The sequence below is a fragment of the Perissodus microlepis genome, chromosome 8 (assembly GCF_051167445.1).
Source record: "Perissodus microlepis isolate ML-2025 ecotype Zambia chromosome 8, ASM5116744v1, whole genome shotgun sequence".
NCBI classification, from domain to species: domain Eukaryota; kingdom Metazoa; phylum Chordata; class Actinopteri; order Cichliformes; family Cichlidae; genus Perissodus; species Perissodus microlepis.
In genome coordinates this window covers 21,334,711-21,362,686 of record NC_140468.1, presented here as the reverse complement: position 1 = coordinate 21,362,686, position 27,976 = coordinate 21,334,711, and the positions used below count along the sequence as shown (strand labels likewise).

General features: G+C 40.6%; 1 protein-coding gene across 5 annotated transcripts; it reads right to left on the bottom strand.

Moving 5' to 3' along the window:
- Positions 1-3,007: 3,007 nt before the first annotated feature.
- frmpd2 (FERM and PDZ domain containing 2) lies at positions 3,008-27,780 on the bottom strand. 5 transcript variants are annotated; one of them, XM_084938183.1, is made up of 28 exons: positions 27,574-27,780; positions 24,133-24,257; positions 23,341-23,504; positions 23,003-23,068; positions 22,725-22,904; positions 22,535-22,610; positions 20,709-20,796; positions 20,266-20,422; positions 19,033-19,104; positions 18,524-18,698; positions 18,300-18,435; positions 18,075-18,213; positions 17,653-17,805; positions 17,343-17,528; positions 16,692-16,851; positions 16,366-16,558; positions 15,512-15,600; positions 15,223-15,303; positions 14,921-15,028; positions 14,534-14,650; positions 8,104-8,312; positions 7,855-7,953; positions 7,129-7,222; positions 5,453-5,538; positions 4,582-4,777; positions 3,911-4,125; positions 3,295-3,361; positions 3,008-3,214 (listed from the first exon to the last, which is right to left on the bottom strand). In XM_084938183.1, the coding sequence occupies exons 2-28, from the start codon at positions 24,251-24,253 to the stop codon at positions 3,177-3,179; spliced, it is 3,465 nt and encodes a 1,154-aa protein (XP_084794309.1). In that variant the 5' UTR covers positions 24,254-24,257; positions 27,574-27,780; the 3' UTR covers positions 3,008-3,176. The 5 variants fall into 5 exon arrangements, with proteins under 5 accessions (XP_084794309.1, XP_084794311.1, XP_084794310.1 ...); XM_084938185.1 differs by having other exon boundaries at positions 8,104-8,291; XM_084938184.1 differs by having other exon boundaries at positions 15,512-15,597.
- Positions 27,781-27,976: the final 196 nt, after the last annotated feature.

Below are 27,976 nucleotides of genomic sequence, written 5' to 3'. Positions count from 1 at the left end.
ATAGTTTGTGCTAAGTAAAATTCATGATATGATCAGGTCTGCAGCATAAAACTGTATATAAAAGATGGAAGTCACTACTATTGGTTTTGCATTGTCATTTTGAATTAAACCACCGGTAGTGTGTCAGAAATGTCACTGTTGTTTTTGGACTTTTGTTTCAAAGTCTCCAGTTTAGCATTTTGGTTCTTTCCATCAGCCTGGGGGGTTTGTCAGCTGACTAGCTAGTTTGGTTAGCAAAGCAGCATCCTTAACCTGCTGTTAAATGGGATGCTAACCTTTACCAGCAGGAAAAAAAGAGCTAAGCAGCCAAAACCAAAATGTACTCCAATTACAAACTGAATTGATCGTTTAATCCACCCCCAACAAGTAGTCATGGCAGATGGCTGCCCCTCCTGAGCCTGGTCCTGGCAGTGGGTTCTTCCTGTTAAAATAGTTTTTCCTTCCCACTCTCACCAAGTGCTTGCTTACAGGGGGTCTTCTGATTATTACAGTGATTATAGCAATCATAGTTATCACAACAAGCTTTAATACCATTTACACATTTGTCTTGTATGAAAAATTGACCATTCATACGATGTCACATGAATGTGGATATTACCTATATGACCAAAATTGGTTTAAGATGTTGGCTTTGTTTTTGTTTTCCACCTTTGGAGGTTGTCACTTGGTCATTCAGCTGTCGCTTTTTATTATGGGCATTCTAAGAAACTATTCCTAAAGAAAATCTAACAAAAGGGAGTTACTTTATTAACTTGGAACACCTGCTTCCAGAAACAGCAACTCTGGTAATGCTTTTATTGCTAAAACTGGGAAAGTCACTCATTAATGGTTGTTACCTTTTGTTTTTCAAATCCAACAAAGTGCGACTTAAAGAAATGTTCCCTTCTGTGTAGAGTCATGCACAAAATCCAAATGTATGGAAAACGTATGTGGAGGATTTTTTTTAAAATTATTAGTACACCACAAGACAAGGGTTAGAAAACATCTGAAAGGCCGCACAAATCCATCTCCAGCCCGTCTTTCACTGATCCGTCATCACCACGAGCAGTGACCTTAGCAGAGGCTGCAGAGGTCAAACCACGCTGTCCATCTCCGTTACTCAGTTCATGAATAAACAGAGGCCAGTGTATGGGCGTACACGTCTGCTAGGGTGATTACACGCACGCAGAAACATACGCATGCATGCTCATACATCCTCGTGCCGATTCCACTGGCATAATTAGAAACATTTGGGATCATTTGCAAAGAGAACACAAGCTCTGATGGGATCCAGATGCACTACTGGGTTTCACTGAAAATACAGGAACCCTTATTTATGAGGGGCCTTTGCTGGCTCCTCACTCAGGGAAGTGTGTGTGTTTGTGTGTGCTGCCCAGTTTGTTCATATACTAAATGGGTGTTTGGGAGCAGATCATCCGTATTCAGGTCATACTCAGTTTAATGGTTTTTGTTTTTGTGAGAAAATGAAGGTTTGCATTTCTCAAAATTTCACTCAAATTAAAAAAAGAAGCAGTTAGTGGATCACAGAAATGCCTGATGACGGTTACGTCCCTCTGAATGGAAATATCCTGTCACTTCAAGAGGTTTGCTCCAGTCATCTTCTTGTTTTGATGTCACCAAAATGTTTGCTGTGGAGAAAAATAAAACAAACCATAACCATTATGAACTAAGTCATAACCCAAGACTCAGTACTAGTGATCTCTGGTGCAAGGCACAGACAGTGTTGTTACATGTAGCACAATGCTTCCACCCTGTGGATAAGATATGAACAAACACTATAAGATCAGTGGGAGTTGATAGATCTCACAGTGAGGTATAGGCAGGAGAATTATGATGACGCGTGATAGCCAGTAGCAAGCTTCTGGTGCAGTTTTGGAGGGTTTTGGTCGATCTTCTTATTTAAATTGGTTGGTTTTCTGGCACCAACCAAGCTTTTAAGCATAGTCTAAAACTTTTAATAGGTTTGAGTGTGGGGCTTTTTAAAGGTCAATGTTAGTCTGCCTTATCCATTCCAAAACTGATGTGTGTTTGGGATCATTGTTCTGGTGGAAAACCCAGTTGTGTGCAGTTTTCAACCACCCAGCTATAAGAATAATGTGTGGTTGTGTACAGTTGTTTGAACCAATGATCTTAGAATCTGAACTTGTTTAAAAATGGTTGAGAGAGACCGTCCCAACCTGTGCAAAGCTACAGTTCTCCCTTTTATTCACTGGGATGCCTGGAGTTTCCCATTGTTCTGAGTATTGGTTAATCCAATAAATGCTGTCAAACATATCCTTTTTATGCTGGCAAAGAGAAACTACCAATAACAAGAAGTTAATAGATCTTGCTGAGTGAAATTATATGAGACATTATAGAACCTCCACCATGCTTATTAAAATACTTCAGTGGGTGTATTTATATATTTGAGCGTGTTTGCACACTTTTAATCCTCTGTCGATGAGGAAAAATCCTAAATAATTTTAAATTCTTGTTTGTTTCTTTTTAATGACATTAAAGATGTATGCTTTTTAATCATTCCATTTTAAAAGCATTTTACAGAAATGATGTGCACAGTCTGGGTGTAACAATCTACATCAATAACATTATTATTTCTCATTATCCAGACACTCACCTATACATCAGATATTCTGTCCAGAAATAGCCGTACTGTGTCTCCAGCCTCTCTGCTCTTCTATCCCGTCTTTATTTCTTTGAAAAACAAAGATAACCTTTCATTATTAGTTAGAAGCACAGCCTCTTAATCTAATAAAAGTTACATTCTTCATGTCATGGCACGTTATGTAAGATGTCAGTGTTAGCAACATTATGCCAAATTACAATGTTAGTTATGTAAGAGTAGTGTTTATCCCTGTGGACTATCAAACACCATTAAACAGACTTTCCAGTGTCTTTCTGACAGTGATAAAAAGTGACCGTGTAATCACATATGACAAAACTCCCACAGGCTTTTTATCACAGTGTTGCTGTCAAGTCACATCAGCTGACGCTGTGGAACATTCCTGACCTTTCTACGGTGTTGGAGTCCATTCATGAGATCAGCTTAATGTTCCTGTCAACTGATCAAAACAGCTTTATCGGCCGTTCTCCCTACAGTCTCCATCGCCACCTCCTGCTTTGTTCTAAAGCACACGGTTGCTTCAGACGATGCCGGCGAAGCAAGACGATGAGGTCACTCATGAGCCAGCGAACTGATCAATTGTAGGAAGAATCCCTGGTAAACAGGCAGACAAGTGGGTGAAGTCAGTGCATGTAGAAACGTGTATGTGCGTGTGTGTCAGAGTGCGTATTTACCCGGTGGAGGACGACAGAGGGTCAGCTGGACTTCAGGTGGAGAAGTTTTGAAAAGCTTTAGCACCTTCTGCAGGATGAATAGTTGATAACAAACAAAAATGCATGCAGATATTTTTGAGATTTTAATCATCGTATATACTGCATAGAAACCAAGTTCAGTAGCATTCATACAGCTATATAAAATCCATCGTATCGTAAGACTATATCTGATTTGAATGGAAGAAAATCAAAGCCCACTAACAAAACTAGCAAACACAGATGATTAAGCTTAAATGGACGGTTCACACCAAATTAACAAATCTTCCCTCTTGCCTGCAGTGCTGTTTATCCTACAGATTGTTTTGTTGTGAGCTGTCCACTTTTGTAGATATCAGCTGTAAAAATGTCAGCCTGCTCTTGAATATAACAGAACTAAATTGTACTTGCCTTGTGCTGCTCAAAGCACCAAAAAAGTACATTTGAAAAACTCAGCAGTGATGTCTCTTTCCAGTAATCATGACCCAGTTACTCAAAAAGATTCTCAAGTAAATCTCAATGAACATCTACCACAAAATCTACAGCCCCGAGGATGAATTTGCATTTGCACTGCCTACTTTAATTTAGCATCTCCACATACTGGATAGGACAACTCCTTGAGCGACTGGCCATTGATGGCCAGCAGGACATCTCCCTCCTGGATTCTGCCGCTCTGCTCAGCAGGCTGACCCGGGAAAAGGTGCTTTATCCGGACGAGGCTCCCAAAATCTCGGGTGGGCGGGTCCAGCTCACACATCAAGAAGCTGAAGCCCAGCCCACTCTCATTCTTGATCAGAGTCACTTCCTTGGTGTTGTCTTTGAGGTCGAGGATAGGGCCGGTAATGGGATAATGATAAGGTGAAACATTGGAAGGGCAAAGGAGAAGAAGAAGGAAGATAGAAGAGTGTGTAGTAAATGCCTTCATTCAATAACGTCTCTGTTAATTCATGTTGCTTAAATGCTTACGAATATGTTACACCAACTCCTAAAAGTTCACTTATTCACCTATTCCTTTTTCCTTTTTTTCCTCTCTGGAAGGATTATGTGATAGGGCAGTCTGAATCTGTATTGTTTGCTCTTCAGTCAAGTCAGAGTGATGTATCCTGTTTTCCCCACTACACCTTTTTGTGTAACAGTTTTTGTAAAGATAGTGGTCCAAAATCCCTCCTGACTAACTACATGAAACATCTCATTGATGTGCTTGTCATTAAGCATTTTGTATTAATTTTGTATTAATGTATTAATTTCTAAACCTGAGCTGAGGTGTCGTACCATCAGTAACAAAGCTGTACTCGTTGGGCCGATCAGATATCGTGTTTAAAGTAGTGCTCACAGATGAGGAGCTGTTGAGTCTTAGCTGGCTGGTAGATGAACTCAGGCTCGGATTGGATACAGTGCTGCTGGTGTCAGCAATAAGAGAGACCCTGGGTAGGTTGACCAACTCCCTCTCCACAACCAAGGACACTACCTATGATAGAAGAAGACAGGATAAGATTGGGATTTGGTTAAAAAAAAAGGGGGGGAAAGGAGATATGAGAGTAACAAAAGGAAAAATGTAAATGGATGGCCACGGTAGAACAGAATTCAGTTTGATATGAAGCAAAGAGATGAGACCGAAAACTGACAGGATAAATCCATTTGCACCTGGACTGCAATGGAATTCATGTTGGATTTCTACTAATGTGGCTCAGTCTGGACGCTGTGCTCGCTCATATCTCATCTTTAAGTGTCTTTGGAGACACAATGACCACAGGACGTAGAACTCAAATCCAGAATCATGGAAGTGAACTAAATCCATCTTTATACTGTCAGGGTATTATAGTTGGCACCATGGACAGCAGCATAGACAGAGTGCAGTACCGGCACTTTAGTGAGAGATTATTTTAGACCTTACTTTAGATCGCTTGAGATCCAATAAAGATACAAACTGTATCTAATACGAAGGCAAATGATTTTCAGGAGTTTTTTTTAAGTCTGAGCACACAAATCTGATTCTATAATTTTGGATAGTTCATCATGCAGTAGTTGTTTCTCACATTGACATCCACAAATCCACATTATTAGTATGGCTAAATCATAAGTCACCATCAAATGCAGACACTGGTAATCCTTGGTCCCTTGTAGTCGCATTTCATTAATTTACCTCCCCAGTTTTACTCAAGCACTCCACAGCCTGCTGGTAGGTGAAGCCCTGGAAGTTAGTGCTGTCGATCTCCAACAGTCTGTCACCTGAAAATGAAAGAGTTAAGAAACAGTTAACTCTTACTATAACACTTCTTCTTTTTACAATTACAAATGTGTGATATTGTAGTTTTGACTCCTTTGTGCCTCCATGTTATTTGCTTTTGGGTTGTTGTTTTTTTTTAAATTTATTTTATTAAACCATTAGGTTTTAGCATTGCTTGATTTAACACAGAGTGTAAGAGATGAGAGATGTTAGCTGGCAGTTTTACTGTGTCGCCTTGGTAGTCGGCAGCATGCAAAGTGAGAAAAATTAAATATCTTCATAGGTCCATCTAGCTGAACTGGATAATTTAAACTTAAATTATTAAAACAAACTAGTGGGGCTTTACACAGTGAGACCTGACCTGAGCATTATGATGATGATGATGAGATAGCCTTTATTTGTCAGTTGCAGTTTCTCACAACCGAGATGACAGACCTTGCCGACCGTACATACAATACACAAACATCACATTGGGGAGACAGGTCAGGCTAGGTAGCAAGGGGAAAAAAAACATTGAAATGTGTAACACAAAAGGATAATCCAGGAATGCACAGATATCAACACACCATAACACAATAAACCACAGACAAGCAACATACGAGAGTATTCCAGTGTGTACAGCTGATCTGGGACCGCTGCAATCTTCGATTGCGCCTCCAGCTGATCCGTTGTCCACATCAGATGGGAGGTAAGCAGGAGGCGTTGGATTCGGGGGAGGGAGGGTGATAGTGAGGGCGTATCAGTATCAGTGTACATGTTTCGTGCGTGTGCATGTGTGTATCCCGTGTTCAGCTGAGAGAAAGTGTCACCACGCCCGGTTAAGCGAAGGTCAACAGTCTCCAGTGGATCCAGGTGGCCTTGAAGGAGGGACAAAGAGTTCTGACAACAATCCTGTTATCATGGGAAGAATTTGTTGTTCCAGTCGGCTTCAACCTTGGCAGGACTTCAGGTGGCGCCAGGGGGGCCGCATGAGTGAAGATGATGAATGTTTTGGTTTAGTGCGAACAAATGCATCCAATTTTTACAGTTGGTCTAATGTCCATCACTGGTCACCAATTATCTCAATTCCTGTTGTTCTTCTCCAAGATCTTATCCATATTGCATTCAAAACACAGTCTGAGTACTCAAAGCCCTGCCAATCGTCTATCATGTCGGCCAGCCTTATGGGATTTTGAACAGCTGTAGCTGCTTCTTGTTCTTCGATAAACCAGCTCCAAGCCAGCTCCAAGCCAGCTCCAATCAGCCCAAACTCTGTTATCGTGGTTCCAAATTGGTAGATGTCGTTCATTGTCCTCCATCGAGAGTGTCGCCAGACACACGACGTAACCGACCATCGAGTATCCGGCAGCAAACGTCTCCGCAGGACAATCGGGCTCTCCCAAGCCTAGCAGGGTGTCAATTCCATTACGGGAGCAGTTGATCAAATCCATAATTCTTTAGGTTTTAGAGAACAAGACTGGGAAACTCTTTGAGGGTTAGAGTTAGACGAGACTAGACAAACACATAGAAGCAGCAGCAGGGAAGATAAGGGAGGGAGAGGGGAAAGATGCGTCCACCTCCTCCGAGAGCCAAAGAGCAAAAGAGTGTAATACCTATATGCAAACGTCCATCTCTCTCAGCGGCCCCTCCTGGAACAAGGCTCTTGATGTAGATTCCTCCATTAGGAAGGTTAGTGTTGATGCCACCCTAAACCATCATTAACAGAAGACCTTAGTTTAACTTGATGACAACATAGATATATCGATAATTATACTGTGATATACTGATAATAAAGTTGCTTAAAAAGGTTTATTTTGAATAAAATAGGAGAGCAACCTCTGTGACAAATTCTCAGCATACTCCAGTCAATCTGGGTCAGTCTCTTTGCAATGGAGAACTCAACTCAGCTGACTGTCAACTGGTTGTATCCTAGTTATTTTCCTAAATCGTCCATTCTGCATGTTTTTATTGAAGAACATTTATTAAAGGAGCTTTCACTACAAAGTACTTTACAGTGTGGTATTGCTTACTTTTCCGGTGCAGATCAGGTCAAGAAAGGTAACTCTCTCTAATCCTGTCAGACCATAGATGTTAATCAGATTGGCTGCAGTCTACTGCTGGAGATGAGCTGCTGTACTAATTGTCCTCCATGACTGTTAAGCCTAATGTTTTTAAACGAATTATTGCCTTCTTAACACATTAGTTAGATGCGTACAGGCTATTGAACGCTAATACCAAAAAAGCTATTTTCAAAATCTCAGTTTGTAGTCCACATCTTAAAAATGGGCAATTTCCTGCCCAATCTGTTCATTCTATATTCATTCATGTCACAAACTTACAGATATGCTAATGCCCAGATTTCCTGATATCTTCCTGAGCTCCATGCTGATCTCTTCCGGCTTCACGCAGTTCATAGATGATGACAGAGAACAGCTATCCTGAACATAACACAGACATTAACAACACAAAGTTCAAGCTTCGTCCTTACCTCACCTGAAGTATGCTTAAAGAAGGTTGTTAAACAGATATTTAGCAATTAACTGTGCAGAATTATCACAGTTTAAATCCCTAAACTGCTTGGATGTTACCTGTGTACTTTGAACTCGAACTTCAGGGGGGAAGTGTAGTTTCTTGCTGGTCTTTGGCGTCATCATGACTGACACAATCTCATCGAGGCTATCATCTCTCGATCGTCCATCTGTCATTAGTGTTGTCTGGGATATATATTTTCTCACCCCAGGAGAACGACAATTATTACTGCTGGGACTGCTGGGAACTGTGGATAATGGCAGAGACACTGTAAGACAGAGAAACAGTATTCAACGAATCGTAAATGAAAATGTACAGGATAATTTTGCAACAGCAAAGATGGTGGTAGTGCAAAAACTTTTTAAACCCTACTTTATTGAAAAAAGTAGGGTTTAAAAAAAGTAGTTTTTTTTTTAATTTATCTAAGCTAGCTAGTTGCTAGTTTTTACCTTTCTAAAAATATATATACATTGGGTACCAAGTCCCATGTACGATTGAAGGAGCGCTGAGTGCGAGAGCAGCTAACATGAAAGTTCGGATCTTGCGAAGCTGGAAACCTGGACCCACTGTAGACAATTACCAAGATCCCTACTGTAATCATCACCGAGACAAATCCGCTGATAGCAGTGATCACAGAGATGCTTTGCTACAAGATGAACAGCCACAAGGAGCAGTACCCTCCATGGAAAAACAGACTAGTGTCCACAATCACAAGGTAGCACGGAGGGAAGTTAGCCAACTGTTGGACTTGCAGAAAGGTGCAAAGAAGAAAAAAGGGGTGCCTAAGAAGTACAACAAGCTGCCCATAGCTGAGGCCTTGGAAACTACCAAGCAAAGACTCACAGCCTTGGCTAACTGCTTGACGAGATGTACCACGGAGATGGAAGACAGGAGAATAAACCAGCTGTAATCCACCATACCATCCAAGGTATACTCTCAGTGGCAGGAGAACAATATGAAAACAGCCCCACCAAGACTGGAGATGGAGAAATACTGGAAGAGCATATGGGAGAAGGACGCAACCCATAACAACAATGCTCAGTGGCTATTGGACCAAAGAGCAGACCATGTCAACCTTCCTGAACAGGATTCAGTGACCATCACAGTGGCATATATCAAAGAAAGGGTCCCAGTGTGAAGAATTACAGCACTAGGCCCTGATATAATTCATGCCTACTGGCTGAAAAAGGCTGACTGCACTCCGTGAGCATCTGGCAGCACAAATGAACCAGCTGCTTTTAGATGAGAGACACCCGGAATGGCTAACTTGAGGCCGGACAGTCCTGTTCGCCAAGGACCTCCAGAAGACAACGGACCCATCCAACTAGCAGCCAATAACCGGCCTCATTACCACATAGAAGCTCCTGTTTGGCATCTTAGCAGCTACGATGAACAGGCACATGGTTCAATAAATGAGCGGGATACAGAAAGAAATTGGCAGGAATACCAGAGGGGCAAAACAGCTACTGGTAGACCGAGCAGTCGCTCAAGACTGTAAGACCACATCCTGGATTGACTACAAGAAAGCCTATGAATCAATACCCCACACATGGATGCTGGAATGCTTAGAACTATACAAGATCAACAGGACCATGAGAGCCTTCATCTGGAACTAAATGGCAGCACTAATAATGGCAGCACAGTAGGGTTGGTCGATATAACGATATATATCGGATGACGATATAAAAACGTCTATCATTTCATTTTACGCTATCGTTTGTTTCGTGGTGTCGCAAAATAAACTGTTTACGGTAATATTTTTTCATCGTTTTGATGGTCACTGTAGTGGCTATATTAATTTCTTAAAGTTCTCTCTTTCTCTTATATTTAATATAACCACACTACGTACGGACAAGTGCCTGTTTTTATGCGTTTTTGTTAGCAACAACGACGGTAAAACCATCGTCCGCTGGTTTAGTTTCCACATAAAACTTTCACAATAAAGCTCAAGATCCTGTTGAGACTTTTCAAAATAAACTGAATCACGTGAAAGAGTATGCAGAGTGTTTAACGATGAGAAGCCAAAAAGAGCCGCCAGGTGCTAAAAAATAAACCTTAGACTCAAACGTTAGAACAGGCGTTTCCCCGCAGCACGCCGTGTAATAAATACTCACAAAGAAAATGGCGACCGTTACACCTTATGTCTAAAAATTAGGGGTGCAACGATACACAAAATTCACGGTTCGGTTCGATACTTTGGTGTCACGGTTCGATGTTTTTTTGATACAAAAAAAATGTTCATGCCTTTTTAATTTGTCATTTATTAAAATTATAAATATATATTTTAACTCAAAAGTACAGTTTTTAAATTTAATGTTGCTGAAACAACAAAGTAATAAAAAAAAATATATATATCTGATTGAGGAATCACTCATCTTTGGAAAAGAGAGTTTATTACAGAGAAATGGCTCTTTCCAAAATAAAAGCTATACTATACGCTTCTTCTGGGCTATATTCTCAGCAGCATATTAAACATATCAGGTCCCCATAAGGAGAATCCTGTGCTAACGGCTGTCTAAATGACTCGGGTAAAGTTTGTTGCATGCGTGCTTGTTGTTTTTGTCTGCTTCCACTTGTCTTTGCACTAGGATGATGTTGGAGTAAATGTGCAGTCATATCCGTTGTGTTCCCACTAGTGCTGTCAGCGTTAATCTCGTTGAAATGACGTTAACGCCACAACACGGCAAATCTCCGTTAACGAGCTAACTGCGCTAACACACTAGTTCCCACTAGGGTTGCCAACCGTCCCTTAAAAAACGGAATCGTCCCGTATTTAGAAACAAAAGTACACGTCCCGTATTGAGCTAATAAGGGACGCACTTTGTCCCGTAATACAGTGAGAATCAAAAGTAGTCTATAAATGTTTATGGAATTAACGCTTTGTTTGAAAACATAATTCCCAGCCCCTCTCCTGCTTTGTGACCAATGAGCTGACAGCACACTTATGACAATTCGAGTATGACAATTCAGATTACCGCTCATCTCATTGGTCGAGGAAAGGTCGCTTACGGAGAAAATACCGGAAGACAACAGATGACCACAACAACAAGCATGGCCAACAGGGAAACAAACGCTGACACTGCGGTGCAAGTCTCGGACGACAGTACACCTAAAGCTGGGCAAACACTGTGCGATTTTTTTCAGTCACGTTATTCAGCTCCTGCTCAAACTGCACGATTGACTCACAGGGGTTAGAAGTTGGTAGGTCACGATGCAGGGTCTCACACTATACTCTGATGCGACCTGAGTGCTCACACTGTGCCTCCATAAAATGAAGGTTATAACAGAAAATCTGTCGCTCGCTCTCCCTCACTGTCTTTCACTCACACAGACACACCACCACCATCAACTTTGCTAAATTGCTAATGAAAAACATTCATCAGGCAGCTGTGATTAAGCAGCAATGTAAATCCAACTATTTTCACGGTTGTTGTGGTCGTGATAATTTTGTGACGCCACATCGAAAAGGCTCGGATGAGCTTTCCAAAGTTCTACAAGTTGTGCCTCCATTGCTTGTGTCCAGATCACACGCTGCACTGCCGTGCTGCTCCGTCTTTTTCACCGACGTTTACGTGTTTGCACGTGAGCAGTGTGAGCGGCTGCGGTGACACGTCACGAGCGATTGATGATCGGGAGCTGGTCGTGAGGTGTTAATCGCTTCTCGTTACCCCACGTATACTACACGATGCACGATGAAGGCCAAAATCGGGCCGATCACCAAATCGGTCGCACGACTCAAAAATCGGCTCAAAATGGGCCAAAAATCGCACAGTGTAAGCCCGGCATTAGAGCAGCAATGTTTGTTCCCCTCAGAGAAAGAAAAAAAGGCTGCAAAAGTACAGGGAGGAATGGGAAAAGGAAAACACCTGGCTGGGAAAATGCACGATAACACCTATAAAGCGCACTGCACTGTGTGCCGGCGCACTTTTTCCATAGGCATGCTTCTAATGGTGGGCACATGAAGAACATGAGGGGCGTGAAAGCTCGGGGAACCCTTAACCAATTTTTTGTCCACCAGGCCACGGCAGAAGCAGATATGGTATGTAAACATTGGTTTGTTTTTTTAAACCCTCTGGTTAAGGTTAATATGGGCATGTGCAGTGAATATCAGCGCTATGTGGCCAGAAGTGTGATAATATAATTTATTTTGTGTAATAAACAACTGCAAGGATAGATGATTACAACAAATAGATCACTAATACATAAAAGTAATACATAGATTAATAATGATGATGAGTTATGATGCGTAATCATGGGAACAAGTGGGTTTACAAACAGGAGCAGCTGATTAGCATTAGAAAAGCTGAAATAATACCTCAACTGAAGCCAATTGTACTAAATGCACTATATGTGCACTGTTACAAAAATATTTTTCGTTCTATTGTTTTCTATTAATTTATATAATTTTAAGTTAAGCAGGACAGAGTTCTTTTAAAGAAAGATTTACTTATATTCTTAAAAGTTAAGCATGACAGGCTTCTGTTTAAGAAAGAGACCTGTTTTACTGTGTTAATGTTGTCATTTTGAGCTAAAAATAAATGGCTAAATGATCATTTGTTTCCCATATGGTCATATCACAAAGAATATGCATCTGCTTAAATCAAATTCAAGTCAAATGGTTAAAAAATAACTTCACACACAAAAAAAAGAGCTACCACACTGGGAAGGGTGAAGACAACTGGGTTGCCCGGCCCTGGCCATGAGGTGTCCCTTATTTATTTTTCAGGGAGTTGGCAACCCTAGTTCCCACCAATGTAATTGAGCATTGCGTGGCACATCCAACATACTGTTTTACTTTAGTCCATGATGCGCTTACCTTCAGGGTCATACGTCACATGAAAACCAAAATAGTTCCAAACGCCACATCTGAATTACGGTGGGGGAGGTTCAATTTGCCATGTTGCAAGGAGAGCTTAACTTCTGTCTCGCTAGCTTGCCCTGCGCTCAGTGAATCTGCGTTTGACTACTCCGCCTAGGCTGCACTGTCGAGCGCAGATCCACTGAGCGCTCAACACAGACAGCATCGACAGAAGGAAAGTTGATAAAATAAATTTAAAATTTTATATTGTTCGATACATATGCATACCGAACCGAAAGCACTGTATCGAACGGTTCAATATCGATACGAGTATCGTTGCACTCCTACTAAAAATGTATCGTTTCATGCATCGGTTAAAACACTCGACTCCAGCTACATGACGCACAGCTGGAAACACTTCACGCAAGTCGAGCTGCCCAAGAGTCACAGAATTTACAGAAAATGTAAGATTTTTGTGATTTATATCGTTATCGGGACAATAGATGTCTTATATTGGGATATGAGATTTTGGTCATATCGCACAGCCCTACAGCACAGGAACAAAATCTCAGCACAAGATCCATAGAGGCTGGGATCTACCACACCAGGCAAGACCCCAGGTATGGGCTGTGTAATGCCCCACATGCCCCAAAGACAATCCAGCACATATCAGCAGGGTGCAAGATGCTAGCAGGCAGGGCATACATGGAACGCCATACCAAGTGACTGGCATAGTACACATAACATGTGTGCCATGTATGACCTGGAAGTCCCGAGGTCAAAATGGGTAGTCAAGAATGACTGAGCTAAGATCCTGTGAGACTTCCAGGTACAGACAGACAAACTGGTGATGGCTAACCAACCAGCCATGCTAGTGGTGGACATGCAGAGGAAGATGGCTGTAGTGGTAAATGTAGCTATACTGAGCAATAGCAAAATCAGGAAGAAGGAACACGAGAAGCTGGAGAAATACCAAGGCTGAGAGAAGAGCTCGAGAAGAAGTCGGGAGCGAAGGCAACAGTGGTCCCAGTGGTAATCGGAGCCCCCTGTATTAAGTGCTTCTGTAGTCTCTTTTTGATAGCTAGGTCTATACAAGCTAGCACATGAACTGAAACCTGACTAGTAACAAAAGAAGTCTGTTGGGTACTTGCTAGTCTTGCAATCTGTCATCAAATCTGCTTGAAACTCTTGGACAGAGCAACAGTGGGCAGTTTCCCATTATAAATACTTATTTTTTCAACAAAGTTAAACAGAATCTGCTTGAAAAAATATTGCTGGTTTTAAATAAGAACATGTAATAAAATTATTCATTTACATTGATCTGAGTCTTAAAATCTTAACGTATACAAGCCATTTACGTAATCCTGTTTTATGTTTCTTCTTTTTAGGACTTTAAATGTAAGGCAAAGCAGAAAGAATGAAATGCTAACACATATTAACACTCTCAGCCTTAAGTCAAAATGGAGACTGCGGTTTTAAGCTTTTTATAGTGACAATGGAGGCTGGAAGGTGGAATCAACAAAAAACTGAAATGTTGCTAGCAGGCTAAAAGGTAGAAAAAATATAAAAAGCAGCTGAATCCTCAATATTACACATAAAAGTGGTCAAAGGTCACAAGTACTTAAGTATTATTACACACATACAGTAACCACACACACATATACATCCATCCACACATGCACACAAAGCACCTTTCGGCTGTGAGATAATAAGCTGCACCTCCTCTGGGCTGTTTTGCATGACCTCTGCTGCCTCGCTGAAGGTAACACCTTCCAGGCTGATGTGGTTCAGAGAGATCAGACGGCCACCTGTAGGCAAAGGTCATGGTGAAATTAAATGGTGCTAGTGTCCAGTGGCAGTACATGTACAGACTACATGTGACCTCAAACACCCCATAGACACCTCAAGTGCCATCTTTGTCCTCCTTTCTTCTTACATGCTACATATTCTCTGCATCATTTAAAAGACGATGCTGGATGAAACAGTCAGCATAATATATTGGAATCCGTTTTTCTTCTTTCTAAGTGTTTTATGTGGTGTTACTTAACTTTAAGTAAAATATCCACATGAGTCCATACCAGCTCTGATGCGTCCATCTTTATCAGCAGGTCCACCAGGCACAATAGAGGCTACAAAGATGCCCAAATCATAACGCCCTACTGTGTCCTCGCCAACTATTACTATACCTGTAAAAACATAAACCAGATGAACAGAGAGTTTGTTGGGTTGAACATATTCCAGAGGAACCATCACACATATTTATACAGAATAGTACTAATATGTAGCAGAAATGGCACAGTGATTGTATCTAAGATGTATTAGTTATGTCCAGTTGGTACTGAAAACAGCATTTTATATATACAAAGTGAGTTTAGCTTACCTAGGCCAAGCTTTGGGTCTTTCTTTAAGGAAACACATATAACTTCTCTCTCAGATGGTGTCCCCAGTTTAGTTGGAGTTTCTACAAAAAAATGTAGTTTAACAGTAGAGTTAACATGTGGGAAAAGCAGCTGTGTTTCAATGACTTGATGATGGAGCATTGAATCACAAGGCAACCAACCAGAATTAAACGTTTTTAAGATGCTGCTCTATCATAAGAGTACTTGGTGTAAACCACCTGTCATGTGTCGGTTAAAGTGGCTGAAAGTGTGTTTGGTTATATAGTGTACCTCTGGCTGCTGGCGAACCACAAGGGGCTTCAGATCCACTCCTCTGAGAGCACGATGGTGAGAGCATAACACTGCTGCTGCGCTGACTGCTAGAGCAAGCATTAAATAAGAAACACAAAGCACAAAAAAATTACCCGTGGTAACTTCATGAAAGCTTTAATATCTTTCCTCTTCTATTCACCTGTCTAGTACACTTTTATAAAAATAATAATCTAGATAAGGATTACATAACTGCAGGAGAATCACTGACATTCTCATGAAAGTATGGGCCATAAAAGCCAATTGCTCCTCTGTCGTTACTACAGTTATGAGATAAAAAGCTGATGACCCAAAACATTACGACCACCACTAGTTGGTATTCACGTTGCACTACCAGCACAGCTCTCACAAACCAAAGCATGGATTTCTGAAGCAGTCCTGTAGCATTAGGCATCAACACGACAGCAGCAGATCCTTTGTGTGACTTGGATCAGCATTCTTCCAGCACATCCCTCAGCATGCTCTCTCCAGTTGGAGGTTTGTCCCTGCCTTAGGTATCGCTGCCTGTAAGTACTCACCACAAGCCTTGCTGTTTCAGAGATGATCTAACCCAGGTGGCTGGCAGCAACCAGTTGGTTCTTGTCAAAGTTACTCAGCTCTTAACACCTGCCCATTTCTGCTGCATCCAACACATTTCCTACAAGAACCAACTGTTCACTTATCATCTAATATATATCCGTCACCTCGACATGCACAGATGCTGCAACACGATCAGTGTTCCTTAAGTGGTCATAATGATTTGGTTCATCTGTAAATTGAATGTTCAGTGCGGGAAACAGCGTTATGCTTGTAAAAACCGCTGGAAAACAAAGTACCTTTGCTCGTTGAAGCGCTGCTGTTTTATGCGGGCCTCGATCTTGGCTGTGACATCATCATACAGCTTGGTCATGGACTCATTCTGAGGCGTGGTCAGACCGCTGTCATCCTGAGGGGTCTCAGAACATGAGAAAGACTTAAGCTGGCTGCTCTGAGCACGGCACACTGCTGCGTACTGCACAATGTTGTCCTCTGGAGAACAAAGAGGCAGAAGTCATCTTTAGTATTTGGACAGCAGAGTAGACTTTATGGTTGTGTTTTTGTTCGTTTCTTCTGAGATTGGTGTATTTCTTCACTGAGACAGAGTAACACTGAAATAACTAACCTGACACCAGGCTGTGGCTTAGCTGACGGGAGTTCATCTCATTGTTAAACTTGTGCTGCGCTGAACAAAGGTTACAAAGGTATTTGGCTATCTTCGACCTCTCCGTGATGAACGTGTGCTTCTTCTTGCTGCCCCGGCACTCTACTACAAACTTATGCTTCTGCGGAAAAATGAAGGAAAATTTTCTAGACCATGAAAGGAAACCATGTGTCACTCCCATAGACTGTATAAAACATGGAGGAAGCTTCCAAGTCTCATTCCTAACCAGCAGAAGGCAACTACTCTGGCTGCAAAGAGATGTCTGGTTGTGTGGAAGTCTATGGGCAAATGGCCCTAAGCTCCTTTGATTCATGCTCTCAGTAAATATTTTCCCGCTAGGTTTACGGTCTTAATAACTAGTTTGAAGTATTATGAAAGTACTTTTTGAATTCCATTACTATCCAGAAGGATAACTCAACAGGTTGAGCTTAAGGTCCGGCCAACTTTGTGATGGACAAGCAGCTACCATGAAAGAGTATGGTTTCAAAGACCTAATACGGTGATAGCCAGAACTTATTGAGACTTAAGAATAGCTTAGCAAACAACAGCTCCATCCTTTACACAGAGTTTATGGTCACTACCAACCAATGGCGAAACCATTACTTCACTCACATAAGACGAGATGGTTGCTGTGTCCCTCCAGTAGAAAGTCTGAGCAGTGGATCTGCTGCCATCTTTCACCTCATAGACAATAACACCTTTGGCACAAACCCCAAGAATAATCTCTCCGTCTGAAGGCTTTTTCTCCCGTGTCACACGGTGGAACGAAACGCCGTACTCAGGCAATTGTTGACACACCTAAGAAAACACAAAGCGGTAACCACCATTTCTGTGAGACTAACAGTGGTCACAGCTATGAAGATATAGTAAAACACACTGCATCATTATTTAAATATTGTCACAATAAAGACAGGTTTGATACCTTTAGAAATTCAAGTTCTGATTCGTCGGTGAGCATTTGAGTATTGTTGGTGTGAAGTCGCAACAGCTCCCCCTGAATGTAAGGCAAGGCACATTTCTCCAACACGCTCTTGGAGACATACTGATCAGGGCGGTAGTAGCCCCTACCATATACCTGCAAACAACGACAGATAACGGACTTATGTTAATGCTATTCAAATAATTTCTGAACAGAATTAAAGGATAATGACATCATCAGGATCAAAAGCTAAACAATAATAATCAAAATATTCACCCCAAACTAAGGGTATGATGGATAAGCAGGATCTATAGAAGCACTCTGCCTGGATTCCAGCTTGATCCAATCTATATATGAGTTACTAACTAACTATAGTGACGGCATATAACTATATTCTAACTATAGTTTAGCTTCAGGTACAGAACCTCAGGCATGGAGTCTCCATACTCCGTCTGCAGGGCCAGACCTCCTAGGTACAGAGCAGTCTCCTCATGACAGGACAGCCTGTCCTCCAAAAGATCTCTCCTAAGCTGGAGGTAATACTGGTGTCGGGTCTGTTTGTGCCTGATGGAGAAGATCACACACACTCAAAAGTTTCTCCCTCAAACTAGAGCTTTTGGCAATAATCGAACAGGGGGGAAACAACATACAAAAGAAGAGAAATGTCGTTGATGAAGAATTTGACCCTGAAGAAAAGGACAAAGGTGGCAGTAGGCACTTTTTTCCAGCTATCTGGAGCAACTTTAGAAATCTTGGTATCATTGTCCACAAAGAAAAACTCATTATCTGACCAGAGAAGAGAGAAAAGAAAAAAACTTTAGTGACTTGATAACGTATCAGTTACAGCATACCCGCACCACACAAAAACGTTTACCATCAATGTAAGCAAGGCCGAAGTAGAAATGCTCCACAAGGTTGAAGTGAGCCACAATCATGTCAAAGACGTCTCCTCCTCTGGATTTCACCTCGCACCTGACAAGGATGCTCTGGCCATTCGGCATTACAACACTCAGCTCTCTTTGAGTGGTAGGAGATTTCCCTTTCTTTGACTGCAAAAATAGAAGTTTGAGAAGATCAGATTTTTATCTGTCTAATTAATCTAACAGGACTGACGGGTCAATTTTGGTTGTAGATGAACAAAATAGATTATGAAAGATATAATTTTTTAGATGAATAGACAAAATATTCACTCTGCAAAATATTACTCTTCAGAATTCTATAATGGATAGTTTGAAACTAAACTGATTAATATTCCATTCAACCAGAGACCAATGCAACTGAGGAAAGCACATCAAAACTGTACTTGAGTAAACACATTTAACAGTATTGTAGTATTGTGTGTCCTTGAAAGTAAATCTCCTAAAATATCAGGACTGTACTCACCACAATGGATCCAGGAAGTTCCAAGACAACCAGCGGCTCATCCAGCACTCTAATAAACTCAGGACCCATGTCCTGCAACACAGGAAAATGGAGAGGAAAATATAGTGTCCGCCAAATTTGTTGGTCTAGTGATTTCAAAACAATTTAAATCCAATATTTCACATCTCTGCCACTTTACAGATTTCTGATGTGATAAGTGACACTTCAGAATCCTTCATACATAATTTTGTGTTGGGTCTTTGGTTTACAAAGTGCGTTTAGAAGGATTTAAACCTTTTATTTAACTAAAAGTTATAATCATTAAGTAGCTCAATAGTGCACAAGCTGCATAATCAAGATATATTTAAAGCACCTTAAGTAAGAATACTCCTTACATAGAATGGCACTTTTCAGAAACATATACATATTACTGGATCATAAGTATTAATCCATTGTTGCTTGTATATCTCTTTAATGTTCCACGTGTTCATCATTCTTATTATTTGTATTTGGTTTTGTGGTTTATCTATAATAATGTAATTCAGCTGTAAAATAATAAGTACCCTTTAAGGTAAAGGGTACAAAGCATGACATTTGTAATGAAAACGTAAAAGCAGAAAGTGGCACAATAAATACAAAATACAAGTATAAATACAAATGTATTAAATTTAAACTTTATTAAAGTAGCTGGGACATGGGGGAACTATGGTACCTTGTAGATACGCCACTGGAGGGTTGTGCAACTGACAATTTTACTGTGTGATTGTGGTACACACAGGAAGTGTCCTACTCAGTTTGAGTCTGGATGGCGGCATATGTTGCTCCAAATCCTTATCCCTGTAACCCTTGTTCCTTCTCTAACCTATGCTAACAGAATATCCCATATTATTTTAATTTTTTTACTTTTGAAGACTGTTTTCTTCAGTCTTTGCAATCAGTGAACAAAAGAAACATTATAGCTAAAACTGAAAAATGTTCTCATTGTTGAAAATTTTGCCTACGTTGTCTTTCACAGACTGGTGAACTCTTCACTGTCAGCTTCGAAAGGACCTTGTTTATCTTGGGTGCTTCTTTAAGGTCAGTTATGTTTCTGATTCTGATCAATCTAACAATCAAAACCTGTTTAAGTCTGAAATCCATTTAAAAAGACCATATTTCTCAATGTGTTGCAGTAATAACTAAATATATAGATGATTCACAAATTACATACATTATCACAATTATTTTGGGAAACAATGTCACAAATGCACTCACCTTTACTTTCTTATCATTCAGACTCATTGAGGAGTCAAACTGTGTGAGGGATCTTGAGTTGGCATTTCGATTACCATCCATATAAGGACTACTGGGGTTGCGGTTCAGCTGCTGCCAGCTGCTGTACCTCTCTATTTGCCGGCCTCCCAAGGGAATCCTGGGGAAAATTAGATTTCCATTCTCAGTCTGATGGCAGGTGAGATCCGTCACTCATGAGATGATAGCTTGTGCACACAGGAGTAACATTTTGATGGAACTAGCTTTGTTAAACACTCCTTTGGGATTTGACTACTCTGCATGGTTTCTATGTGTTTTTTAGTTATTTTACCACACCTTATTTAAGCAAATACTTTTAACTGAACATGCCCACCCGTGACGCAAACAAAATAGGATTTAAAATATGGCAGAAAGCTGTTATAAGATGTGTAAAACACATTTCATACCCTGTGGCATTAGCTGAATAAGATACCCCCGAGAATGTTCCGGACATCTTCTTCTTCAGCGACCATGTTGAGTTACTAAAAGAGCTCCCTGAAAAATAAACATGTATGTCACATAAAAGCTGAATATTTTTTTTTAAATATGCTTCTTAGCTTTCTTGCAGGGTAAAGACTGATACCACTCATGTCTAACATGTAGTTAGCTTAGCATATTAGCTTAGCCTGGAAGCAGGGACAAGCTCTGTCCACGGATCATGAGACTTCCGTGTCTCATTAATAAACACATTTTATATCAAAATCTATACTTTATCTATGCTTTAAAAAAATCTCAACTTTTGTTGGTTTTAAAGAATAATGTAGTTAGATTTACTGAACAAATTAGTTTTTCTTCAGTTGAGTCATTTGTGTTGTTTCAGTGAAAAACTGCACCCGCAATCCTCACAAGGACCAGCAGAAGAGAATGGATGCATGGATGGAGGTTATGTAAAGGTTAGACTGTGTTTTACTCAAGAAACTTATGACCCACCTGTGCAGGCTTGCTCTTATTTATTTTTATCTCTTTATACTATTTTAATTTGGTGTATACTTACTTCTGTACTGTAAAGCAGACGATCCTGGAACAACATAGTAAATGTTGTTCCAGGATCAACATTGCAAGTGACCAATCACATTGCTGTGACGTTATTCTTTTGCGCACCAAGCCATTCGTGCATTTATGAAATTCCAATGTTGCAAGGACAATATCAATTCAGCTTAGCGTTTATTAAACGGTTAGGGTCAGGGTCCGTTGATCGGCGGACAGAGGCGGTTTCTCGCAGCTTAAGTACAGTTTTTTGTTTTACGGCGGTTTTTCCCTAAGTCGCAAAAGTATGACGTCACAACATTCTGATTGGTCACTTGCAATGTTGATCCTGGAACAACATTTACTATGTTGATCTGGGAACAACACCAACACGACGATATCAGATCGTGCACTGTAAAGCACTTTGTGAATTCTGCTCTTAAAAAGCACTATATAAATAAACCTTACTTACTCTAAAATGTTAAACTGATTTACTGAAAAGCCATTGAGTTAACCAGCCACAGTATTCTGCTGAAATAACACAAATGACTCAAGTAAATTTATAATGTTGCTTGGGAGTTACTTAACACAGTTATGTGTCTCTAGGACAGTAGGAAAGGGGATTTCTTTCAGGGGGCCCCGAAGGAACAACATAACTTACACTAGTATAACATTCTCTCTTTTGTTTACTTTAATATTTAGCATAAGTTAACTCAGCAAGCAGAGCAGTGCACACAGTCAGGAGTCAAAATTGGGACACTGGCACTTGACAGCTAGCAAGCTGAAAAAACGTAGAATGACACAAATCAGTGAGAAATGACAAAACTCTTAGTGTACCATGGAAAAAGTTAGAGAAAAGTGGGACAGACCATAAAACGTGACTCATCTGAAGAGTACCTGTCCTATCAGTGCCACTAGAGGAGTATTGGTTCAGCACCAATCAGCACTATAGTTAGGACTGACATCATTCTCATGTTATTGTAAAGCATTGTTAGGTAGTGTACTTTGACCAGACCTTTGACAATCAACATTAAACTCTTTTTTTCCTCTTCAGACAAAGTGCTAACTAATGAAAGACCTGCTTTCCCCCTATTAGGTGGACCTCAGCTAGATCTACACTTTCACTAATGAGCACTAATGAACTATACCTGCTGATTGCAGCAGCTTTACATTTAATATACAGACAAGTGCTATTGTTTTTCTAATGCTTTAAGCTAATAAGACTTTTCAGAAACATTACATTTGACAATTAGAAGCACTTTCTTACTGTGTAATCTGTCCCGGACCACTTGACTGCGGTCTGTTAGCTGGGATCCATTATCAGCCATGGAGACGTGATCAGCCTGTAAAGAAATCATTGTCAAACCCAAGGAAACAGAGTTATCACAAAAATCAAAACCAGACATGATCTCAGCTAACCAGCGGAGCTTCAACCTAACCACTTAACCACTACTCACCGAGTTTCTGTAAACATCCTCCACCAGCTGCCTAATGAGACGCTCTGCAGGAGGAAGCATTGAAGCCTTGTGGTGTAGCTCACAGGTTTCCAGCACCGTTAGCAGGTCCGTCCTTCTCAACATCATGTCCTCGCACATGCTCAGTAGCAAACCTTCCAGCTCAGCACTTATTTGGACTGGCTGGGGAGAAAAATACAGAAGAAAAGCAAAATGAATGGCATGCAAGTGCTAAGAATAAAGAAGAATGAGATTACGGGAAGATATAAGAGGAGGAGTACCTGGTTGTGAGGTAGGTGATAGTCAACACACCAATAAAGAGTCATCCCCAGTGAGTATACAACCATCTGAAGAGTGGATACACACCAAATACGTGACTACTAAATAAGTTAACCTGATATTTCATTGTTATCTACAATTTAGAGATAAAATTTTTTTAATCCTACGAGGTATCATGCATGATTTCCAATTATGGTTTTTCTTTTGGTCAGTGCAAGATTTTCCAAATTTAGTCAGCTGCATATTTAGCAAATTGGCCACAGCTGTGCTTGTGGAACATCTGTTTTTCGGAACAAGCACGCACTGCAATATAAAAGACCTCAAAGCAACAACAACACACCTTTTCGACTGCAGTCCTTGAGGAGGCGGTGTGACCCTGCTGGACTTCAGGGGCTGTGAAGGAGGCCACGTCTTCATTTCGAGCACAGCTTTTGAAGGCCAGACTCCCGTTGGCTGAGAGCAGCACTGAGCCTGGGCTTAGCACGCTGCACATGTTGCCTGAACCTAAACGGAGAGCACACCACAAGCTTGTCACCAGCTCGAGAGATTTGATAAAAAGAGATTTCTTTGAATAAGAGCATGCTTCCAGCCACAGTGTGTTTATTATTGAACATTACTTTTGGACTAGAGAAAGAATATCAGAGATACTAAATGTAACTTTCAGATCTGAAAAGGGGGTCAACGAGAAGGTGACTTCTTTGGGTTCATGGGGAAAGGGCCCTCAGTTTAAAACATCAATAAACTTTCATGTATGGAAGCATTTACAGTCTTGGTTGCTAGTTTCAGGTCCTAATAATTACAACATGATTTTCATTTTGTACATTATGAGCTTCCTTAGCATCAAAAGAAAGAAAAAGTAGGATGCACTGTACAGCTGTCTTACCTCCTAACTGACTCCTAACTGACAAATAGTTAGTCTATGACTATGAGTTGTCCCCTGGTTTCTTTGTAATCATCTACATCGACCGTTTCACATCGAAAACACCATGGCAAACGTGAAAGGTTTCAAAATGGGACCTCATACACTAATGAGTACAGTGGCTATATCCATCTTTATTGTACAGTCTATGTTTTAAATCAAGCCCTGTCCTTAAACAGTTGTGAAATTGGGAAGGTGATGAAGGAAGGTTACCTTTTTTGGAGATTTCGAGTAAGGCATCAGTGGTGGCAAGAAGCAGACACCAGACCTCATCCTCATCCAGCGGTGAGCCCCGGGCCTCCAAAACCTCTGCCAGGGTCACAAACGTACCCATACTTCTGGGATACACAAGCAAAAGAGACAAACCCAAAGCACCCCATTACCAAATTTTTATTTTATTGCAAGAGAATAAGGCTCTTTGTTTCCTTATGTTACAACGTAAAAGTTCAGATGTTCATCTACACTACATTTTGTGAAATAGTCTCATTTTAGATGAAATACTCAATCAAATGCCATAGAAGCTTTCTGAAAGTTGATTTTTCCTTTTTTGTGTCAATAGAATTAAATTTAAATGAAAGCTCTTGTGACAAGCACTTAGTGTATTTTCTTAACAAATCATACTGATAAGCACGTCTGAAGATTAAATGAAAGATAAGGAAACAGAAAACGTTAGATGTTGTAAGTGTATTTTTGAATCAGTTTCTTTATCAGCGCTAACTAAGAGCCTGCTGAGCTAAGCGTGGTGATCAGCACATTTAAAGCACTTATGTGCTTAGGTTAAAGGATTTCTGAAGTGCTAAATTACCTTGAGAAGCTTCCAGTAAGTGAAAACATCCGGTGTACTGAGCAGGAACATGAAACACGGCTTATTGCTCATCACTATTATCATTTTCCAATTCTATAAATTTAATATATGTATTTTAAACAATACATACTTAATACAGTTCAGGAAGATATGCAGGATGGGTCACAACTGAACACATTAAAATGCAATAATCCTTGATTTTTACCTGCTTATATTTACTTTAACATTGGCTTTAAAGTTCCTAAATGTTATAAAATCATATAAAATACATTTTGAGTAAGTGGGATTTCTTAAAGGAAAAAATTGGCATTACTAGAAGAAGTTTGTCCCACTCAGAGCTAGAAAGGCTTTCTTTCCGTAAACAGCCAGAAAAAAGGCAAAGCTTTTGTTCTTGGACTCGATCAGAACAGCCCTGCATGACTCACCGTTGAAAAAAAAGGCATCTTATGCTGGGTACTACTGTAGCCCCTCAGCCTTTTTATCTCCTCTCACTTTAAGACCGCCCGTCCTAAAAGGCAATCTTCTTCTGATTGGCTGCCTGTCAGGAGGGTGGGGCTCTCAGCATCTCTCACTGACATCACACAGACTCAAGAGCAGAAAAAAACTGTCTGAACTTGAACCTTTAGTGCTGTCTGAAGCCTGAGCTTATGGCTTATAGGGATTACTTGTACATTCTGTGACATCATTATTTGAAACTTTGGCTATTGTAACAGTACGCCATATGCATATGACAGAATTTAAGGGAAAGCACAAAACTGTTTATACACAATTTTTTTTTTTTTTACAAAAAACTTATCATCATCAGCAACAAACCTGTCAACAAACTTTGTAGCAAATAACAAGACGAAGGAGAAAACTAAGTTACTATTTCATTATAGTACAGGGAATATAACAAGCTGTAATGTAACCAGATTAACAACCTAAGACATTTACACAACTCTTAGTAACATTAATAACTTATAAGGTTTCCTGCTTTGTTGCCACTGCAGTATAATGAAGGAATAAAAGCGGAGGCATGGAAAGTTGTCGAGGCTTTATATATTGTTTTCACGCTGGTGTCTTTAATTTACTATATTTATTCATTCAGTTTATTTTTAGGTTGTGCTGGTGGCAGGTTCTTTGGCTGGACGAACTAAAGTTTGGCATACAGTTTATTCCATGACCTTCCTGACACACGAACAACATTAAAACAGTGACAGAAAGCAGACAAGCTTACTGTGCCGAGCCTGGCAACATGATCGATTGCCAAGTAACCCAAGCTCTGTTAATCAGGTTACGTGTGCTTTGATTTAATTCAAGATGACCTAGGGTCAGGCGTCTGTGTAGAAACAATTAGTGTGGCCCCTTTCTTACAACATGTCTATTAAAGCCAGGGCGGTATCCCAGTCATCCACCGTGCACAATACCAGTAACAACTGGAGAACTGAAGAAGCTTAATGGAACGCAACGAAAATGCCTTTCATTTTACCTGCAAGTCATGTCAAAAAAATTCAGAGCTGAGCACAGCTTATTGTTCATCGCCACTGTCATTTTCCATCCCTATTCTCGAGATAAGGCAATGCTGAGTTTCAAACGATCATCTAGGCAGCTCTTAAGGCCCTTTGCAGACACGATTCAAATAAGTTTGGGCTGTAAAAGGAAATAAATGATGCAGGACTTTTATTGTACACTGCTTCTTTACTGCAAATTAAGCACTTTTTTTTTTTAGCATACTGTTCTCTCCCTGCTGACCACTGTGAAGCCATGCCCAGGTAAAGTATTTGTCAGGCAGCCACTGCCTCACACTTGACCTTTTGGAAGTCAAGGGTGGGTATTGCTTAGTGATCATGTATAGGGGTGATTGGGGATCAAGCTGTCGTTCCTCAAGTGTATACATGACATAACTGAAATTCTTGCTTTCTGCAGTGAATGGTGCACTTTTTCAGATTTATGTAGAACTAACGTGTTTATTTCTTTAAATAATGTCGGTTTTTCTGTTTATTTCTTCAAAGATTTACTTAACCAAACTAGCTTACTCCATTGGGGTGGCTGTAGCTGAGGAGGTAGAGCACTAATCAGAGGGTTGTGGGTTTGCATGCCAAATATTCTCGGGCAAGATACTAACCTCAAGTTGCTTTCAGATGCATCAATCAGAGTATGAATGTTAGATGTTAGTGCTCTGAGTGCTCCGGAAGAGTATTGTAGAAAAGCGCTTTATAAGACTTTACCATTATGTAGCACTTCTGTTATTCAGCTTCTTCCAACATGTTTGCAAACCTATACTTTCAAAGTAGTTTTACCCAACACTGAAAATGCCTTCAATGAAAAGCCCTCTTTTTTTAAGATGTTTTTATTGGCATGCAGACACATTCGTTGACACAAATAACGGCAAAGTACATCAGTTGATTTAAAAATCACAGCTCCAAATAAAACCTCCTGCAGAGAAAGTAAGTCACTGCAGTGCTGACATAAATGACAAAAGTCACAGTCTTTCTCTTCACACAGAGCACATGATGAATGACTTCAGTTGCTCTGTGTCACTTACACACAAACAGATAAAAATGAAGGCGGCTCAGTAAAATACTCCTGTTTTTCTTATTAATAAGCTGTATCTCACTCACTGTGTGTGGGATTGAAATGGGTGTTTTCTGCCTTCCTCAACCGCTCCCTGTTCTGCAAACTTACCAGGACTGTTCTAGAATAGAAAGTGAGTAGCTATAGCAGCTGACACGAAGGATAAAGTACAAAACATGCTGACTTTTGGTGACAAACTGTGTGACTGTACGCAAACACACACTTTTACACCAGTGGGTTGTCGGATGTCAGGCTATAAACGATAAAACCTGCATTCCACGCATTATGGAGCCTACCTTATTTCATCCAGTATCTGGAGAGATTCTTCTTAAGTTCCTTTCTCTGAACCTAATCCTTCCTCCTCTTATGCATCCCTTGCTGCCGTTCCACCCACCTCTCCCTCATCCCGGCGCTCCTGTCTGGCAGCTCGTCATACCCCAGTCATCTCCTCATCACAAGAAAAAGAACCCATAGCACAAATTTCCCCTGTGCTCGCATCTAATGACGTGGCCCTTTTCCCTTATTTTCTACTATTTTTAGACCGGGGAAACTAAGAACATAATTGGATTTGCAGGGCAAGCTAACAACAGATGGGGCAGCAAAGCACCAATCCATTGTAGGCAGCACTGTGTTAATCTGATGCTTCAACTACTAGTGACACATTAGGTTAAAGCAGGACTAACCACAGTGTCTTCATGC